Raw genomic sequence first — 19,314 nt, forward strand, 5'->3', positions numbered from 1 at the left:
GTGGACAGGTGTGATTTTAATGGTTATAGTCTTACCTTACTCATTTCTATGATGGGATTACAGTCTCCCGGTCACATAGAAAGAGGCTTTCTAAGTGATAGGGCTTAACTTGACCCCAGGGACGAGCAAGTCCCAGGCTGGGATGTGCTTTCGGTTGGTTTGATTTCCTTCCCCTCCTCCCCTCCTCTGCCTTTCCTTCCTACCCCTCTTCTTTGTTCTGGCCTGTGTTTTCCTGGGAAGAAGACAGTAATATAAATGGCAGTTTCCCTCTTTGCCTGTCTTATCTCATGTTCCCCGGTGCACGTGGCCAGCTTCAAGACCCTCAGACCCGACTTTGAGTAGATGTGGTGTGTGATTCCTTTTCATCCCCATGAAGAGGTTCTGTTGTTGAGCATCTCAGCACAGAACGGTCACATGCAGAGCTGCTAAGATATCTGTCTGTATGATCAGCTGGATGGAGGGTGGAGACACCTGTGGACATGGCCCGGGACCGAGAAGACCATCCTTCTCCAGGCTTTGGCTTTAAGAAGAGCCATCCCTTGCCTCAGTGAAATTGAGCCAGGTGTCCAGGGCAGAAAACTGCTGCTGCGTGTTACTTCAAGTGAGCCTCACTAGTCACTAACACAAATGCTTGGGATATGTCATGGCACCACTCCAGGGGCCTTGTGGGTCTCAGGGGCTGCTTCGGAGTTACTCCTGCTTACACTGTTATGGGAAGAAAAGCAACAGGTTCTGTGGGTGCAGCTTGCCTTTGAAGCCAATCCCCATTCTGAATCTGTGCAGCACTCTTCTTCAGGTAATGGCTTTTGTTTTTTCCAAATAGACAGTTCCCTGGTAGTATTAGTGCATAAAGGAAGTATATTTTGTCCTTAATAGTCACTGAGAGCTTTGGCCATCTTCCAGCCACCTTCCAGCCTAGAGGATGGATCTCTATCAGGGACACAGACAGCTAAACTTGCTTCCATGTTCTCCCCAGCTTTCCACTGTAATCTGCACTTCACATCAACGCTAGTCACTCAGTGGTGGCTACGACATCCTCCAAAGTGGATGGCAGGGCCGCTGGTGGAGTTCACGCAGAGATCTTTTTTTTCATCTTTTATTTTTAAATATATAAATTTATCTATTCAGTTTTGGCTGCATTGGGTCTTCGTTGCTGCACGCGGGCTTTCTCTAGTTGCGGCGAGCGGGGGCTACTCTCCGTTGTGGTGCGCGGGCTTCTCATTGCAGTGGCTTCTCTTGTTGCGGAGCACGGGCTCTAGGCGTGTGGGCTTCAGTAGTTGTGGCACGCGGGCTTAGTAGTTGTGGCGCGTGGGCTTAGTTGCTCCGCGGCATGTGGGATCTTCCCCGACCAGGGCTCGAGCCCATGTCCCCTGCATTGGCAGGCGGATTCTTAACCACTGCGCCACCAGGGAAATCTGAGTTCATTATTTTTAAAGTTCTCAAGCAAAATGATTTCCTAAGCATTAAAATTACATCTTGAGTGCACACTTCAGAGAAAAAAAAGTACTATACACACAAATATTATCAAGATATTGCAATCTTTCATTTGCAGACCTTAAACTAACATGATATGTCCTATTGGTAGTTTAAAAATAACAAATCTGCTCCATTTAGGGGAGAGGAACTAATAAAATATTCTCTCCAAATGAGCTGCTGAGTCCAGGTTATAAGTAATAAACAGCTCTCCAATTGTGTCATCATTAATGAGCTACCCGTAAGGACAGAAGTGGGTTTTTCTTAGAAATAATTTAGCTTGATTTTTTTTCCCCATATCTAATGTATCTGCTAAGGATGGATTTTGGGAAAATAGAATTGTTTGAACAGTTTAGAACTAGAGATGTTGTGTGGCAGTACTGTGACTGAACCTGTGCCAGCCTCTGTGGCCTTTGCTCTTCTCTGGAACCCCAGGAATTGTCCTGGGCCGCCCCAGGGCATTCCAAGGAGCTTGCGTGGCAGTGTCTGCTTGTCTGTATGACGTTCTCAGTGTGGTTGGGATTCTATTTCCCTTCCCTCCTCATGTTTGGCAACACTGGAATATCTGTGGGGTTGATGATTGGCATCTCTAATGAAAACCTACCATTTCCAAGAAGAGAAAAGGCAGTATAAACTCACTTCTTAAAAGCTGTACTGAGAATTCCGTGGGAGAAATCAGGGCCCAGGGTGAAGGCTAAGAAGATTTTTCTCATCTAGAGACCCCAGTTTATATTCCTTCAAACATTGGTTCAGCTGCTTGAACATAAACCAGGTAACAGTCACTCACGTAACATAGAAATTAACTAATTTCTTATGTAAAAGTCTGAGTTGGTGAGTGGTCCAGAAGAGTACCTGCCCAGAACCCAGGTACCTTCTGTCGTCTTGTTTTAGATCCCTGTGAGGGTTGCCTTTATCCATAGGGTCGGAGGTGGCTCACCTCTAACATGTTCGTGTTCCAGGTCCCAGGAAGGGGGAAGGAACAAATGGAGAGAAAACAGATTACTTTTAAGGAGATGACTCAGAAGCGGCATACATCACTTCTCTCGGATCCCTTTCACCCAGACTTAGTCATGTGGCCTCATCTACTTGCAAGGGAGACATGGGAATGCAACTAGTTTCTAGTTGCATGGCCATGTGCCTAGCTCAACCTGAGGAGATGCTACTGAAAACAGGAAGGCATGAGAATAGGATTGGAGGACAGTCTGCCACAGAACTTTCAGTGGATGAGCCTCACAGTACGCAGTTCTAAACTGAGAGATCGCCTGATGCACAACAGCGGTAGGCGAAATAAACACCTTGCTGTTACTCCCTTATCTTCCTCCTTGGAAACCAGGCCACTTAGAGCCCACCTTGGAACAGTGAGTAACAAAGTTAGGAGAACCTGGAGAGACAAACTCTAGAAGCAAGTCTTAAGAGGTGAGGCAAGTTAGACACCTTTACTGAACCCTTGAGAGGTTTTTGGGGCCGGATCCTGTCTTTGTGTTACTTAGGGCTCATTTGGTTGTAAAACATAAAAGAGCAACTTGAGCTAGCAAAACCCTGTTCATTATTATAAGAATACAGGGGTGACTCATGGAAACCAGGGGCAGGGATGGATTGGGAGAGAGGACTGTATACCTGTTGGCTCTCCTCCTGATTCTTCTCTATTTTCTGTCATTTTTATCTGTGAAGACTTCTCAACCACCTTCAGCTCCAGATGTTACATTCTCACTGTGCAGGGCCCAGGCTAAACCAAACTCTTAACCAGGACCCATACATCCCTGGGAGAGAGAATCTGGTCAGCTTAGCACAGGCCAGCATCCGTTCAAGTGTGAAAACAGAGCTGAGCGTTTCTTAAGACAAATAGGACTGTCTGCCTGGGGCCCATCCCTGTGGAGGGAGGGGGAAGGGGATGGAGACAGTTCCCAGAGAAGGGGAAACTGTTATAAGCTGACACACTTAGCGTGGTATTCGTTTAAGTAGGGGCATCCAGTTCTGATCAACATGTATTTTCATAAAACTTTTGGACTTCCCTGGTGGTGCAGTGGTTAAGAATCCGCCTGCCACTGCAGGGGATACAGGTTCGAGACCTGGTCTGGGAAGATCCCACATGCCTCGGAGCAACTAAGGCCGTGTGCCACAACTTCTGAGCCCACGTGCCGCAACTACTGAAGCCCGGGCTCCTAGAGCCCGTGCTCCACAACAAGAGAAGCCACTGCAATGAGAAGCCCGCACGCCACAACGAAGAGTAGCCCCCGCTCGCCGCAACTAGAGAAGGCCCGCGTGCAGCAATGAAGACCCAACGCAGCCAAAAATAAAATATAAATAAATAAATTTATTTAAAAAAAACCTTTTTGTTTTGTAATAATTATAGATTCATAGGAAATTCAAAAATAGTACAAAGAAGTCCTGTGTATCTTTCACCTAGTTTCTCTCAACGATTGCATTTTACCTAACTAGTATAATATCAAAACCAGGAAATTGACGTTGGGACAGTGTATATGTATAGTTCTTTGCCATTTTATCACATGTGTGTGTCTTGTAACCACCACTGTAATCAAGGTACAGGAGTCACCCTTCCCCCATCTTCTTCTTTACTCCTTACCCGTGGTAACCATTGATCAGTTTCCCATCTCTATAACTTTGTCATTTTCTGAATGTCATATTCATAGAATCACACAGCATGTGACCTGAGTTTGGCTTGTTTTCACTCAGCATAATGCCCTTGACATCTGTCCAAGTTGTTGTATAAATCAATACTACTAAGCAGTATTCTATGCTATGGGTGTACCGCAGTTTGTTTAGCCATTCACCTATTGAGAGACATTTTGTTTGTGTCTAGTTGTCGAGTATTACAGATAAAGCTGCTGTGAGCATCTGTGTACGGGTTCTTGTGTATACCTAAGTTTTCATTTCTCTGGGCTAAATGTCCAAGAGTGTGATTGTTGGGTTGTGTGCTAAGTGTATATTTAGTTTTTAAAGAAACTGCCAAGTTGTTTTCCAAAATGGCTGTACCATTTTATCTTCCCACCAGCACTGTATGAGGTTCAGTGTCTCCACATCCTCACCAGCATTTGGTATTGTGACTGTTTTTTAAATTTAGCTGTTCTAATACATGTGTAGTGGTATCCCACTGTGGTATTAATTTGCATTTCCCTAATGGCTAGAACATCTTTTCATGTGCGTATTTGCCATCATGTGTCCTCTTTGGTGACATGTCTCTTCATCTCCTTTGCCCATTTTCTAATTGAGTTGTTTTTTAATGTTGAGTTTTGAGAGTTCTTTATATATTCTAAATACAAATCAATGTGGTTTGCAATGTTTTCTCTCAATGCTTGTTTTTTCATCCTCTTAAAAGAGTCTTTTGCAGAGCAAAAGTTTAAAAATTTTAAGGAAGTCCAACTTACTTATTTCTTTTCCTTTTATGGATTGTGCTTTTCTTGTCACCTCTAAAATCTCTTCACTAAGCTCTAGGTCCTGAAGATTTTTTCTCTTACGTTTTCTTCTAAAAGTTTTATAATTTTACACTTTACATTTAAGTTGGTGATCCGTTTTGTGTTAATTTTTATATAAGGTGTGAGATTTGGGTCAAGGTTCATTCTTTGGCCTATGGATATTGAATTGCTTCAGCACTTTTGTTGATAAGGCTGTTCTTTCTCCATTGACTTGCTTTTGCACGTCTGTCAAAAATAAGTTGGTTGTACTAGTGTGAGTCTATTTCTGGGTTCTTTATTCTGTTCCATTGATCTATGTGTCTTTCCCTCTGCCAATACCACACAAGATAGTAACGAAGATTAGTATCTTCATTACTTCACCACTTGATACTATAGCTATATAAGTCTTCTGTTTTTCCCACTTATAATTATTTTTCAAAATTGTTTAGCTATTCTGATTCCTTTGACTTTCCATTTGATTTTAGAATAATTTTGTCTTGAGCTACAAAAATCCTACTGGGATTTCTATAGGAATTATGTTAAACCTTCATGTCAATCTGGGGAGAGTTGACATCTTTTACTATGTTGAGTTTTCCAATCCATGAACATTTATTTCTCTATTTATTTAGATCCTATGTTATTTTTTTCATCAGTGTTGTATAGTTCTGAGCATGTAAATTACGTATATGTTGTGATATATCTAAGAATTTCAGCTTGAGTCTTTATAAATGAAGTTGTAGTTTTGATTTTGATTTTCAGGTGTTCATTGTTTGTTCGTATATCAAAATACTATTGATTTTTGTAGATTAATCTATCTTTCAAATTCACTTCTGTCCTTACTGAAATCACTTGTTAGTTCTAGGAGGCTTTTATAGATTCCTTGGAATTTTCTACATGGACCGTCGTGTCATCTACAAATAGGGACAGTTTCGTTTCTTTCTTTTCAATATGTGTACCTTTTGTTTCCTTTTCTTGTATAATTGGGCTGGCTAGGACTTCCAGCACTATGTTGAAAATAGTGATGAGAGTAGAAATTTTTGCCTTGTTCCTAAGCTTAGGGGGAACCATTCAGTTTTTCATTAAGTATGATGTTAGCTATAGTTTTTTTGGTAGAGGTTCTTTATCAAGTTGAGGAAGTTCACCTCTATTAATAGCTTTCTGAGAGTTTTTATTATAAATTGGTGTTGCATTTTATCAGGTGCTTTTTCTACATTAGTTGATATGATCATGTGATTTTTTCTTTCACCTGTTAAGATGGTGAATTATATTGATTGTTTTTTGAATATTGAATCAGTCTTGTATCCCTGGAATAAACTCCTCTTGGTCATGATATATAATTCTTTTTTATATTGCTGAATTCTATTTGCTAATATTTTATTAAAGATTTTACATCTATATTCAGGAGGGATATTGTGTCTAATTTTCTGTCTTGTTAGGCTGCCCCTTTCCAAGTCCTTTGGCTAGAGAGAGCAGAATTATGGGGAGGCTTTATATTGTCTGCTCTCATTGGCATTTATGGGATGCATGAAATGAAAAAGAAAACCTAGGGAATTCATGGCTATTCTTTCCCTGGATACTGAGTTCCCTAGCTGGTTTGCCTTCTTCACTCCACTTTGCAGAGTCATCTTATATTATTCTATATATTATGTCCAGGGTTTTAACTGTATTTAGTGGAAGGAATAGAGAGAAGTGTGCCTACTCCGTCTCATCCTGAAACCAGAAATCCAATCTGTATCTTGTAAAGAATAGATTTTGAAGCTTCTTCCCTTCCTATTTATGGGTAAAAAAAAATTAATCTTTCAACTTGTTGGGGAGGGGACATGCCTTCTACAGGTGAGCAGAGTGGCTAACATAGTGTATATTAGTAGTGATCAGTCACCAGATCTCTCTAGTGGTCACAATGCATTCTAGTTCAGTCGCTCTGGCCTAGAACCCTTCTCCCAGTGATTACAAATATGTTTGTTTTTCTAGGGGAACTTAGATTGCCCTTTTGCTCTGAGAATTCAGAATTTCTTGCTGTGGGATATAAGGATGTAGGTTCTACAACCACATTGACAGTTTTGAGGGGGAAAGAGGGTGCTAAGAAAAATTAGGGCCAGACAGGCAGTGTAAGCAGAGACAGTAATGGGCCGGGTGGGATGTGTGGTCCCTTTAGTTATACCTGTACTGTGAATTTACTCTTGACTTAATTTGGGAAGACTGGTATTAAAACATTTTTGTGTTTTTCTCAAGTGCCACAGAATGTATGTTGGTGTATGCACATGCACACACGCACTCACACACATACACACTCAGGCATTCATGCCAAATAATAAATAAAAGAGAGGTATGTAGGCTGGCTAAGTTAATGTAGGATTTTTTGCTAAAGGGAATATTCTTCTATTCTTTTTCCTCACACTTGTCCACGGGGCCACTTGCAGTTCTTTTAAACACCATTAATGATTGCGCAAAAAGGGCATTCCAGTTAATGTCGTTTGTCAGGAAGAAATAGTTATTAAAATGTCTTTGGATTGGGCTTCCCTGGTGGCGCAGTGGTTGAGAGTCTGCCTGCCAATGCAGGGGACACGGGTTCGGGCCCTGGTCTGGGAAGATCCCACATGGCACGGAGCAACTGGGCCCGTGAGCCACAATTACTGAGCCTGCGCGTCTGGAGCCTGTGCTCCGCAACAAGAGAGGCCGCGATGGTGAGAGGCCCGCGCACCGCGATGAAGAGTGGTCCCCACTTGCCGCAACTAGAGAAAGCCCTCGCACAGAAACGAAGACTCAACACAGTCATAAATAAATAAATAAATAAATAAAAGAACGTGAATTTCTTTAAAAAAAAAAAATGTCTTTGGATAAATGGAACGAAGAGTGTTTGAAAAGGCCCAATTAATTCACAGCTTTTCTTCAAGTTATAAAATGGAAATTACTTCAGGTGTAAATAATTCATCCCAACAAATTTGTTTCCTTTGGTGTGTGCCTGCCTGCCTGCCTGTGTGAATATCTGATTTTATTTTTGGAGCCCTGTGACATTAGCCCCTTGTTAGTTTAGCACTTACTGTGAATCGGAGAGTTCTGACCCACAAGGATCCAGACCTCTAAGTTCTGTTTCAGTGAACTGTTTGTACTTTTTTGTAGACAGTCTTCCAAACAGAAGAAGGCTATTCAAACTGCTATCCGCAAAAATAAAGAGGCCAATGCAGTGCTGGCCCGGCTGAACAGTGAACTCCAGCAGCAGCTCAAGGTAAGCAGCTTCCTGGATTTGGATTACCAGGCTTTGTGTCTGTTGTGTTTTGTTTTGACCAACATGGGCTGAGCATCTGGTTCCATTCCTGTTGGTAGGACTTGCTCTTTGTTCTCAAACTCCTTTTGGAAGGCAGAGTTGCTGTATTTAAGTTTGGTTCTTGTATGCTTAGAGGATGACTCGTAGCTTTAATATGCAGGCTGCATATTGTGTGCTAGTTAAAAAGACACAGAAGCTATTACAAAGGCTCTTTGAAGCATTCTTTATTGTCGAAGCCTTCTGGGTAAACCCTTCATTTGTTTAGATCCTCCATGAATGATGCTATACTTATTTCAATGGAAGAGGGTAGCCCTGATCCTCTTGAAGGCTAACTCCTGCCCTGGGATCTTGGAAATGGTTCCATATCAGCTTCTCAAGGACATCACCCCCTCCTCATCGCCTGTTTCTCTTCACCATTAATCTCCCCTGTATTAGTTTCCCAGGGCTGTCCTAACAAAGTGCTACAAACTTGGTGGCTTAAAATAGTAGCAACTTATTCTCTCCCAGCTTTGGAGGCTAGAAGTCTGAATCACGGTGTCAGCAGAGCTATGCTATCTCTGAAGGCTCTAGGGGGGAATTCTTCCTTTCTTCTTCTGGTTTCTGGTGGTGGCTGGCAGTCCTTGGCTGGTAGATGCATCACTCCAGTTTCTGCCTCTGCTGTCACATGGTGTTTTGTCTGTGTCTCTCTGTGTCTGTGTCCAAATTCCTCTTTTTATCATGCCCTCTTTTTATAAGGATACCAGTCATTGGGTTAGGGCTCACCCTAATCTAGCACAGTCTCATTTCTAACTAGATTATATCCACAAAGACCCTGTTTCCATAGAAGGTCACATTTACAGGTACGGGGGGTTGGGAGTTAAACATGTATTTTCGGGGCACCCACGACAGCCCCTGATTCTCTGCTGTTGTCCAGTGTACTGACGCCACATCCTCCTGCTGCTGCCGCCCCGTCTCTCTGGTCTCCTTTTCACAGCCAGGTTTCTTAAGAGTTGTTTTCATTTACTGTCTCTCATTCCTCACCAGCAGTTTTCTCTCCCTCCACTTCGTTGTGGCTTTCATTCTCCTCCACTTACACCCCTCTTCCAGCCAAATTCAGTGGGCCTGTTTTAACATTATTTGGATTTTCAGAAAAATCTATGCCATTGACCGTTGACCATTCCTTCTTCTGAAATGTCTTTTCTAACTGGTTTTTGGAATATCATACTTTCCTTGTTGTCCTTCTACTTCACTGGTGATTCCTCTTTAGCAATCTCTGCTGTCCCTTCCTTTTTTATTTTCTGTTTCGTTACTACCCCACTTTGCCCTAATTTTTTTTGTTGTTTTATTTTTTTTGGCTGAGCCATGTGGCTTGTGGGATCTCAGTTCCCCAATCAGGGATTGAACCCAGGCCATGACAGTCAAAGCCCGGAATCCTAACCACTAGGCCACCAGGGAGCTCCCCCTAATATTTTATTATGAACATTTTCAAGCATACAAGAAAGTTGAAAGAATCATACAGTGAATATTTTCATAGCCACAACTTTGGTTCTGCCATTCACATCTCGTTGTACTTGTTTTATCACATGTTTTTCTATCCCTCTTATCTATCCTTCAGTCCATCTTATTTTTAACATGTTTTCAAGTAAATTGCAGACATCTGTATGCATCCCCTAAATATTTTAACATGCATATCATTAACTAGAGTTCAATATTTTTACAAGTTTTTCTCATGTTGTAAATTTTACATACAATGAGTGTACAAATCTTAAGTGTACACTTGCTGACTTTTTAACAAATGCATCTACTTATGGATCTCAACCCCCTATCAAGATATAGCACATTACCATCTCCCCGGAAAGCTCCCTCATGCTCCTTCCCAGTTAATTTCTGCCCCACTCACATAGAGGTAACCACTATTCTAAACTTCTTAGGCCATACTGTTGCCTATTCTGTAACTTTATGTAAATGGTGTCCTCTGACATGTACTTTTATGGAAAGCTTCTTTCACTTAGTATTATGTTTTTGAGATTCATTTTCATTGTTGTATGTCTCAGTAATCTGTTCCTTTTTATTGCTGAGTGGTATTCTATTGAGTGAATATGCTGCAATTTGGTTATCAATTTTCCTATTAGTGGACACCTGGGATGGTTCTAGTTTTTGCTATTTTGAATAAAACTACATTCTACATTCTGGGATAAGTCTTTGTGTGGGAATATGTTCTCATTTCTCTTGGGTAAATTTCTAGGATTAGGATTAGTAGGTAATATGGTGACTGTGTGTGATTAGTTTTAATAGAAACTGATAGAGCTTTTCCCAAAGTGGTTGTAGCGTTTAGTACTCCCACCACTACTGTGTGAGAGTTCTGGTTGTTCCTCATCCTCGCCAACACTTGGTGTTATTGTTGTAATTTTTAGCTAGTCCTGTGGTGAGATAGTTTTTATTTTACATGTCCTTAGCACTTTTCTATGTGATTATTTACTTTTCATATATTTTACTTTATGAAGTGTCTTTTCCAAATATTTGGCCATTTAAAAATCATTTTCAGCCTTTTTTGTGGAGTTGTAGGTAGATGCTTTTTATATATCTTGGTTACCAGTCCTTTGTCAAGGTATATATTTTATGAATGTTTTCTTCTAGTCTTTGTTTTGCCTATTAATTTTTTTAACTGAATCTTTTCATGAACAGAACTTTTTAATTTTGATAAAGTCTGATTTATCATTTTTTCCTCTTATGGTTTATTAACTTTCTTCCTATATAGGGAAACTTTGCCTACATCTAAATTATGAAGATATTCTCCTATGTTTTCTTCTAAAGCCTTTATTGTTATAACTTTTACATTTAGATCTATGATAACATTTGGTTTTTTTAAACTACTTTATTGAGATATGATTGTACATACCTCAGTAAAGCTGTACATATTTAATGTATGCAACATGATGAGTTTGGAGATAATTATACATCCATGAGTCTGTCACAGTTTATGCCATAAAACTGCCCATCACCTCTAAAAATTCCCTCTCACCCTCATTATTATTATTTATTTTTATTGAAGTGTTGTTCCTATAGTTGCTGTACAATGTTATGTAAGTTATAGGTGTACAATATAGTGATTCATGATTTTTAAAGGTTGTACTCCATTCATAGTCATTATAAAATATTGGCTGTATTCCCTGTGTTGTACAATATATCCTTGTAGCTTATTTTATACCTATTAATTTGTACCTCTTAATCTCCTACCCCTATAATGCCCCTTTCCCCTTTTCTCTCCCCACTGGTAACCATTAGTTTGTTCTTTATATCTGTGCGTCTGCTTCCTTTTTTGTTGTCTTCTCTTTTGTTGTCTTCTCTTTATCTTTTGTGAATCTACTCTAGGTTTTTGTATTTGCTTTGTTGTTATCATGAGGCTTACATAAAATATCTTGTAGATATAACAGTCTATTATATTCTGATAACAACTTAACTTGGACTGTGTATAAAAACTACCCTTTTACTTCCCCCTTTTTGTTTTTGATGTCACCATTTACTTCTTTTCATATTTTGTATTCATTAACAATTTATTGTAGCTATAGTTATTTTTAATATTCTTCTCCTTTAACCTTTATACTACATTTAAGTGGTTAACACACTACCATATTACAGTAATAGAGTATTCTGAATTTGACTATATACTTAACTTTACCCCAGTATATTGTATGTTTTCATGTTACTAATTAGTGTCCTTTCATTTAGCTTGAAGAACTCCTTTCTACATTTCTTGTAAGGCAGGTCTAGTGGTGATGAACTCCCTCAGCTTCTGTTTGCCTGGGAAAGTCTTTATCTCTCCTTCATTTCTGAAGGATAACTTGGCTGAATAGCATATTCTTGGTTGGCAGTTTTTTTCTTTTTCTTTTAGCACTTTGGATTATCATCCCACTCGCTCAAAAGGTGCCTGCTGAGAAATCCACTGATAGCCTTATGAGAGTTCCCTTTTAAGTTACAAGCTTCTTTTCTCTTGCTACTTTTAAGATTTTTCTCTTTGTCTTTGATTTTTGACAAGTTTATTATAATGAGTCTTAAAGAGGAACTCTTTTTTAAAAAAATAAATTTATTTATTATTTTATTTATTTATTTTTGGCTGCATTGAGTCTTCGTTACTGTGCACGGGCTTTCTCTAGTTTCGGCGATCAGAGGCTACTCTTCGTTGCAGTGCCCACGGGCTTCTCATTGCGGTGGCTTCTCTTGTTGTGGGGCACGGGCTCTAGAGCACAGGCTCAGTAGTTGTGGCTCATGAGCTTAGCTGCTCCGCGGCATGTGGGATCTTCCTGGACTAGGGCTCGAACCCATGTCCCCTGCATTGGCAGGCGGATTCTCAGCCGCTGCGCCACCAGGGAAGCCCAAGAGGAGCTCTTAAGGTGAGTTTGTTTAATGATCTGTGAGCTTCATGAACTTGGATATCCATACGTCTCCCGAGATTTGGGAAGTTCTCAGCCATTATTTCTTCAAATAAGCTTTCTGCCCTCTTCTCTCTCTCTTCAACTTCAGGAACTCTCATAATTCACAAACTATTTCTTTTGATGACATCCCATAGATCACGTACCTTTCTTCATTCTTTTAAATTCTTTTTTCTTTGTTCTTCTCTGACTGGATAGTTTCAAAATCCCTGTCTTCTATCTCAGATTCTTTCTTCTGCTTGATCCATTTAGATGTCGATGTTCTGTATTATATTTTTAATTACATTCATTGCATTCTTCAGCTCCAGAATTTCTGTGTAGTTCTTTTTTATGATTTCTATCTCTTTGTTAAACTTCTCATTTTATTCGTGTAGTGTAGTTTTCCTGATTTAATTGACTTCTCTTTCTGTGTTTTCTTGCAGCACATTGAGTTTCCTTAAAATAGCCATTTAAAATTCTTTATTGGGAAAATCATAGATCTCCATGTCTTTGGGATTGGTTACTGGAAGATTATTGTAATTCTTTGGTGGTGTCACGTTTCCTTGAAGTTTTGTGTTGCTGTCTTCACATTTGAAGTAGCAGTCACCTCCTCCAGTCTTTACTAGCTGCCTTCAGGAGAGAAATACTTTCTATCAGCCCATTAGAGATTCTGAGAATTTCTCAGATCTTCTATGGGTACACTTGCTCAGCATTTCTTGTTCCTTCTTGTGGCAGAATTCTTAAGCTTGTATGCCTTATTCTGATCCTGCACAACACCAGGCCAACTGCTAACAGCCTCCCTTTTGCTTCCCAAAGATGGCACTACAGCTCAAATTTGTGGTCTCTCATGGTCCACAGATTTGGGCCAGCAAGGCTTTCTGTATGTGCTCAGTCATTCATGCTGCTGTCATCAAGAATGTGAACAGGAAGCTTGCCACAAGTTGGTGGTGTGTGTAAGTCCCATGGAATGCTGAGAGTGCCCCATGGCCAGTTGGAAGATCCCCAGGGGCTTATGGGTGGGCTTCTTGATGGAGTCCCTGGACACATTTAGTAGGATCCATGTTCCTTTAATCCTCTTTTGAGAGTCCTGTTCGCCACTCTCCAGCCTCTTCCCCCTCCCCACCCCCAAGTCATGCAGTTCACAGTTCAGTGCTCTGGATGGGGCGAGACAGGAATGAGCCTCTTTGACAGTGTCCCACACACCCAGGGAAACTGGGTGCTCACGTATGCGCTCTTCCTTCCCCTATGGGAGAAATCATAGGCCAAGATCTTTTTTAGTCCTAAGCTGTGCTGCTTTGTGAGAAGGTGATGTGAGTAGTCAAACAGTTCTTCTTGCCCTCCGCAGTGCATCTAGACTTGTATTATTTTTCTTTAGCATTGTGCTGGAACTTCTCTGCTTGAAACTTGAACTTCCACAAAGGCTGTTTCATCTGTGGGTGATTGTCTAAAACAGTGTTTTCGAGGGTCTCCTGGACTGTGGCTGAGAGGGGCTAGAGCTGCTTCATGGGCCCCTGCTTGGTCCAGAGCTGGAACTGAGGTCTGTGTGCCTATTACCTGATGCATGGCTGGACGAGACTCCTCCTGGGTCCCTTGGTGTATGGTGCTGGATCCCAAAGCTCCCAAAAAGGCCCTTTGTCTGTGAATAGAGGCCAAATTGTTATTGGCAGGGGGATATGGACGAAGGATGTCTTACTCAGCCGTGCTGATGACATCACTCCTGGTAGTTCTATTTTTAATTTTTTAAATGAACTTCCATACTGTTTTCCATAGTGGCTGCACCAATATCTATGATACATTTTGAATTACGTTTTATATATGCTGTGAGATTAGGGTCAAGGTTCATTTTTTTCCATACCAGTATCTCATTAATCTAGAACCATTAGAAGAAAAGAGTTTCTTTTCCTCCTTGGATTACTCTGGTGCCTTTGTCAAAAATCTAATGACTATATAAGTGTGATTTATTTATGGGTTCTTATTCCATTCTATTAACCTATTTGTTGATCTTTTTTTTAAAACGTCTTTATTGGAGTATAATTGTTTTACAATGGTGTGTCAGTTTCTGCTTTATAACAAAGCGAATCAGCTATACATTTACATATATCCCCATATCTCCTCCCTCTTGCGTCTCCCTCCCACCCTCCCTGTCCCACCCCTCTAGGTGGTCACAAAGCACTGAGCTGATCTCCCTGTGCTATGCAGCTGCTTCCCACTAGTTATCTATTTTACATTTGGTAGTATGTATAAGTCCATGCCACTCTCTCACTTCGTCCCAGCTTACCCTTCCCCCTCCCTGTGTCCTCACGTCCATTCTCTATGTCTGCGTCTTTATTCCTGTCCTGCCCCTAGGTTCTTCAGAACCATTTTTTTTTTTTAGATTTTATATATATGTGTTAGCATACGGTATTTATTTTCCTCTTTCTGACTTACTTCACTCTGTATGACAGTCTCTCCATCCATCCACTTCACTACAACTAACTCAATTTCGTTTCTTTTTATGGCTGAGTAATATTCCATTGTATACACGTGCCACATCTTCTTTATCCATTCATCTGTCGATGGGCACTTAGGTTGCTTCCATGTCCTGGCTATTGTAAATAGAGCTGCAATGAACATTGTGGTACGTGACTCTTTTTGAATTATGCTTTTCTCAGGATATATGCCCAGTAGTGGGATTCCTGGGTCGTATGGTAGTTATATTTTTAGTTTTATAAGGAACCTCCATACTCTTCTCCGTAGTGACTGTATCATTTTACATTGCCACCAACAGTGCAAGAGGGTTCCCTTTTCTCCACACCCTCTCCAGCATTTATTGTTTGTAGATTTGTTGATGATGGCCATTCTGACTGGTGTGAGGTGATACCTCATTGTAGTTTTGATTTGCATTTCTCTAATGAGTAGTGATGTTGAGCATCCTTTCATGTGTTTGTTGGCAATCTGTATATCTTCTTTGGGGAAATGTCTCTTTAGGTCTTCTGCCCATTTTTGGATTGGGTTGTTTGTTTTTTTGATATTGAGCTGCATGAGCTGCTTGTATATTTTGGAGATTAATCCTTTGTCAGTTGCTTCATTTGCAAATATTTTCTCCCATTCTGAGTGTTGTCTTTTCGTCTTGTTTATGGTTTCCTTGGCTGTATAAAAGCTTTTAAGTTTCATTAGGTGCCATTGTTTATTTTTGTTTTTATTTCCATTTCTCTAGGAGGTGGGTCAAAAAGAACCTTGCTGTGATTTATGTCATAGAGTGTTCTGCCTATGTTTTCCTCTGAGAGTTTTAGAGTGTCTGGCCTTACATTTAGGTCTTTAATCCACTTCGAGTTTATTTTTGTATATGGTTTTAGGAAGTGTTCTAATTTCATTCTTTTACATGTAGCTGTTCAGTTTTCCCAGCACCACTTATTGAAGAGGCTGTCTTTTCTCCATTGTATATTCTTGCCTCCTTTATCAAAGATAAGGTGACCATATGTGCGTGGGTTTATTTCTGGGCTTTCTATCCTGTTCCACTGATCTGTACTTCTGTTTTTGTGCCAGTACCATACTGTCTTGATTACTGTAGCTTTGTCGTATAGTCTGAAGTCCGGGAGCCTGATTCCTCCAGCTCCGTTTTTCTTTCTCAAGACTGCTTTGGCTATTCGGGGTCTTTTGTGTTTCCATACAAATCGTGAAATTTTTTGTTCTCGTTCTGTGAAAAATGCCACTGGTAGTTTGATAGGGACTGCATTGAATCTATAGATTGCTTTGGGTAGTATAGTCATTTGCACAATGTTGATTCTTCAAATCTGAGAACATGGTATATCTCTCCATCTGTTTGTATTGTCTTTAATGTCTTTTCATCAGTGTGTTATAGTTTTCTGCATAGAGGTCTTTTGTCTCCTTAGGTAGGTTTATTCCTAGGTATTTTATTCTTTTTGTTGCACTGGTAAAGGGGAGTGTTTCCTTAATTTCTCTTTCAGATTTTTCATCATTAGTGTATAGGAATGAAAGAGATTTCTGTGTATTAATTTTGTATCCTGTGACTTTACCAAATTCATTGATTAGCTCTAGTAGTTTTCTGGTAGCATCTTTAGGATTCTTTATGTATAAGTGTCATGCCATCTGCAAACAGTGACAGTTTTACTTCTTCTTTTCCAATTTAGATTCCTTTTATTTCTTTTTCTTCTCTGATTGCTTTAGCTAAAAATTCCAAAACTACGTTGAATAATAGTGGTGACAGTGGGCAACCTTGTCTTGTTCCTGATCTTAGTGGAAATGGTTTCAGTTTCTCACCATTGACAATGATGTTGGCTGTGGGTTTGTCATATATGGCCTTTATTATGTTGAGGTAAGTTCCCTCTATGCCTACTTTCTGGAGGGTTTTTATCATAAATGGGTGTTGAATTTTGTCAGAAGTTTTTTCGGCATCTATTCAGATTATCATGTGGTTTTTATCCTTCAGTTTGTTAATATGGTGTATCACATTGATTGATTTGTGTATATTGAAGACTCCTTGCCTTCCTGGGATAAACCCCACTTGATCATGGTGTATGATCCCTTTAATGTGCTGTTGGATTCTGTTTGCTAGTAGTTTGTTGAGGATTTTTGCATCTATGTTCATCAGTGATATTGGCCTGTAGTTTTCTTTCTTTGTGACATCTTTGTCTGGTTTTGGTATCAGGGTGATGGTGGCCTCGTAGAGTGAGTTTGGGAGTGTTCCTCCCTCTGCTATATTTTGGAAGAGTTTGAGAAGGATAGGTGTGAGCTCTTCTCTAAATGTTTGATAGAATTCGCCTGTGAAGCCATCTGGTCCTGGGCTTTTGTTTGCTGGAAGATTTTTAATCACAGTTTCAACTTAAGTGCTTGTGATTGGTCTTTTTATATTTTCTATTTCTTCCTGGTTCAGTCTCCGAAGGTTGTGCTTTTCTAAGAATTTGTCCATTTCTTCCAGGTTGTCCATTTTATTGGCATAGAGTTGCTTGTAGTAGTCTCTTAGGATGCTTTGTATTTCTGCGGTGTCTGTTGTAACTTCTCCTTTTTCATTTCTAATTCTATTGATCTGAGTCCTCTCCCTCTTTTTCTTGATGAGTCTGGCTAATGGTTTATCAATTTTGTTTATCTTCTCAACGAACCAGCTTTTACTTTTATTGATCTTTGCTATTGTTTTCTTTGTTTCTGATTCATTTATTTCTGCTCTGATCTTTATGATTTCTTTCCTTCTACTAACTTCGGGTTTTGTTTGTTCTTCTTTTTCTAGTTCTTTTAGGTGTAAAGTTAGATTGTTTATTTGAGATGTTCATTGTTTCTTGAGGTAGGATTGTATTGCTCTAAACTTCCCTCTTAGAACTGCTTTTGCTGCATCCCATAGGTTTTGGATCGTCGTGTTTTCATTGTCATTGGTCTCTAGGTATTTTTTGATTTCCTCTTTGATTTCTTCTGTGATCTCTTGGTTATTTAGCAGTGTATTGTTTAGCCTCCATGTGTTTGTATTTTTTACAGATTTTTTCCTGTAATTGATATCTAGTCTCATAGTGTTGTGGTCAGAAAAGATACTTGATAGGATTTCAATTTTCTTAAATTTACCAGGGCTTGATTTGTGACCCAAGATATGATCTATCCTGGAGAATGTTCCATGAGCACTTGAGAAGAAAGTGTATTCTGTTGTTTTTGGATGGAATGTCCTATAAATATCAGTTAAGTCCATCTTGTTTAATGTATCATTTAAAGCTTGTGTTGTTGCCATGTTTATTTTCATTTTGGATGATCTGCCCATTGGTGGAAGTGGGGTGTTAAAGTCCCCTACTGTGATTGTGTTATTGTTGGTTTCCCCTTTTATGGCTGTTAACGTTTGCCTTATATATTGAGGTGCTCCTATGTTGGGTGCATAAATATTTACAATTGTTATATCTTCTTCTTGGATTGATCCCTTGGTCATTATGTAGTGTCCTTCTTTGTCTCTTGTAATAGTCTTTATTTTAAAGTCTGTTTTGTCTGATATGAGTATTGCTACTCCAGTTTTCTTTTGATTTCTGTTTGCATGGAATATCTTTTTCCATCCCCTCACTTTCAGTCTGTATGTGTCCCTAGGTCTGAAGTGGGTGTCTTGTAGACAGCATATATACAGGTCTTGTTTTTGTATCCATTCAGCCAGTCTATGTCTTTTGGTTGGAGCATTTAATCCATTTACACTTAAGGTAATTATTGGTATGTGTGTTCCTATTACCATTTTCTTAATTGTTTTTGGTTAGTTATTGTAGGTCTTTTCCTTCTCTTGTGTTTCCTGCCTAGAGAAGTTCCTTTAGCATTTGTTGTAAAGCTGGTTTGTTGGTGCTGAATTCTCTTAGCTCTTGCTTGTCTGTAAAGGTTTTAATTTCTCCATCGAATCTGAATGAGATCCTTGCTGGGTAGAGTAATCTTGGTTGTAGGTTTTTTCCTTTCATCACTTTAAATATGTCCTGCCAGTCCCTTCTGGCTTGCAGAGTTTCTGCTGAAAGATCAGCTGTGTACCTTATGGGGATTCCCTTGTATGTTATTTGTTGTTTTTCCCTTGCTGCTTTTATTATTTTTTCTATGTATTTAATTTTTGATAGTTTGATTATTCTGTGTCTTGGCGTGTTTCTCCTTGGGTTTATCCTGTATGGGAGTCTCTGTGTTTCCTGGACTTGATTGACTATTTCCTTTCCCATATTAGGGAAGTTTTCAACTATAATCTCTTCAAATATTTTCTCAGTCCCTTTCTTTTTCTCTTCGTCTTCTGGGACACCTGTAATTCGAATGTTGGTGCGTTTAATGTTGTCCCAGAGGTCTC

The 19,314-nt window shown here is 39.8% G+C and overlaps 1 protein-coding gene across 2 annotated transcripts in view; it reads left to right on the forward strand.

Annotated features, from left to right (window-relative positions):
• REPS2 (RALBP1 associated Eps domain containing 2) overlaps nt 1–19,314 on the forward strand; it is a 224,229-nt gene that overhangs the window by 197,683 nt on the left and 7,232 nt on the right. For both annotated transcript variants that reach the window (XM_068533341.1, XM_068533342.1), the window contains exon 17: nt 8,007–8,112. In XM_068533341.1, coding sequence (XP_068389442.1) covers nt 8,007–8,112 — 106 coding nt within the window. The remainder of the gene's footprint in view (nt 1–8,006; nt 8,113–19,314) is intronic.

This window comes from Eschrichtius robustus, chromosome X, assembly GCF_028021215.1.
Source record: "Eschrichtius robustus isolate mEscRob2 chromosome X, mEscRob2.pri, whole genome shotgun sequence".
Taxonomy (NCBI): domain Eukaryota; kingdom Metazoa; phylum Chordata; class Mammalia; order Artiodactyla; family Eschrichtiidae; genus Eschrichtius; species Eschrichtius robustus.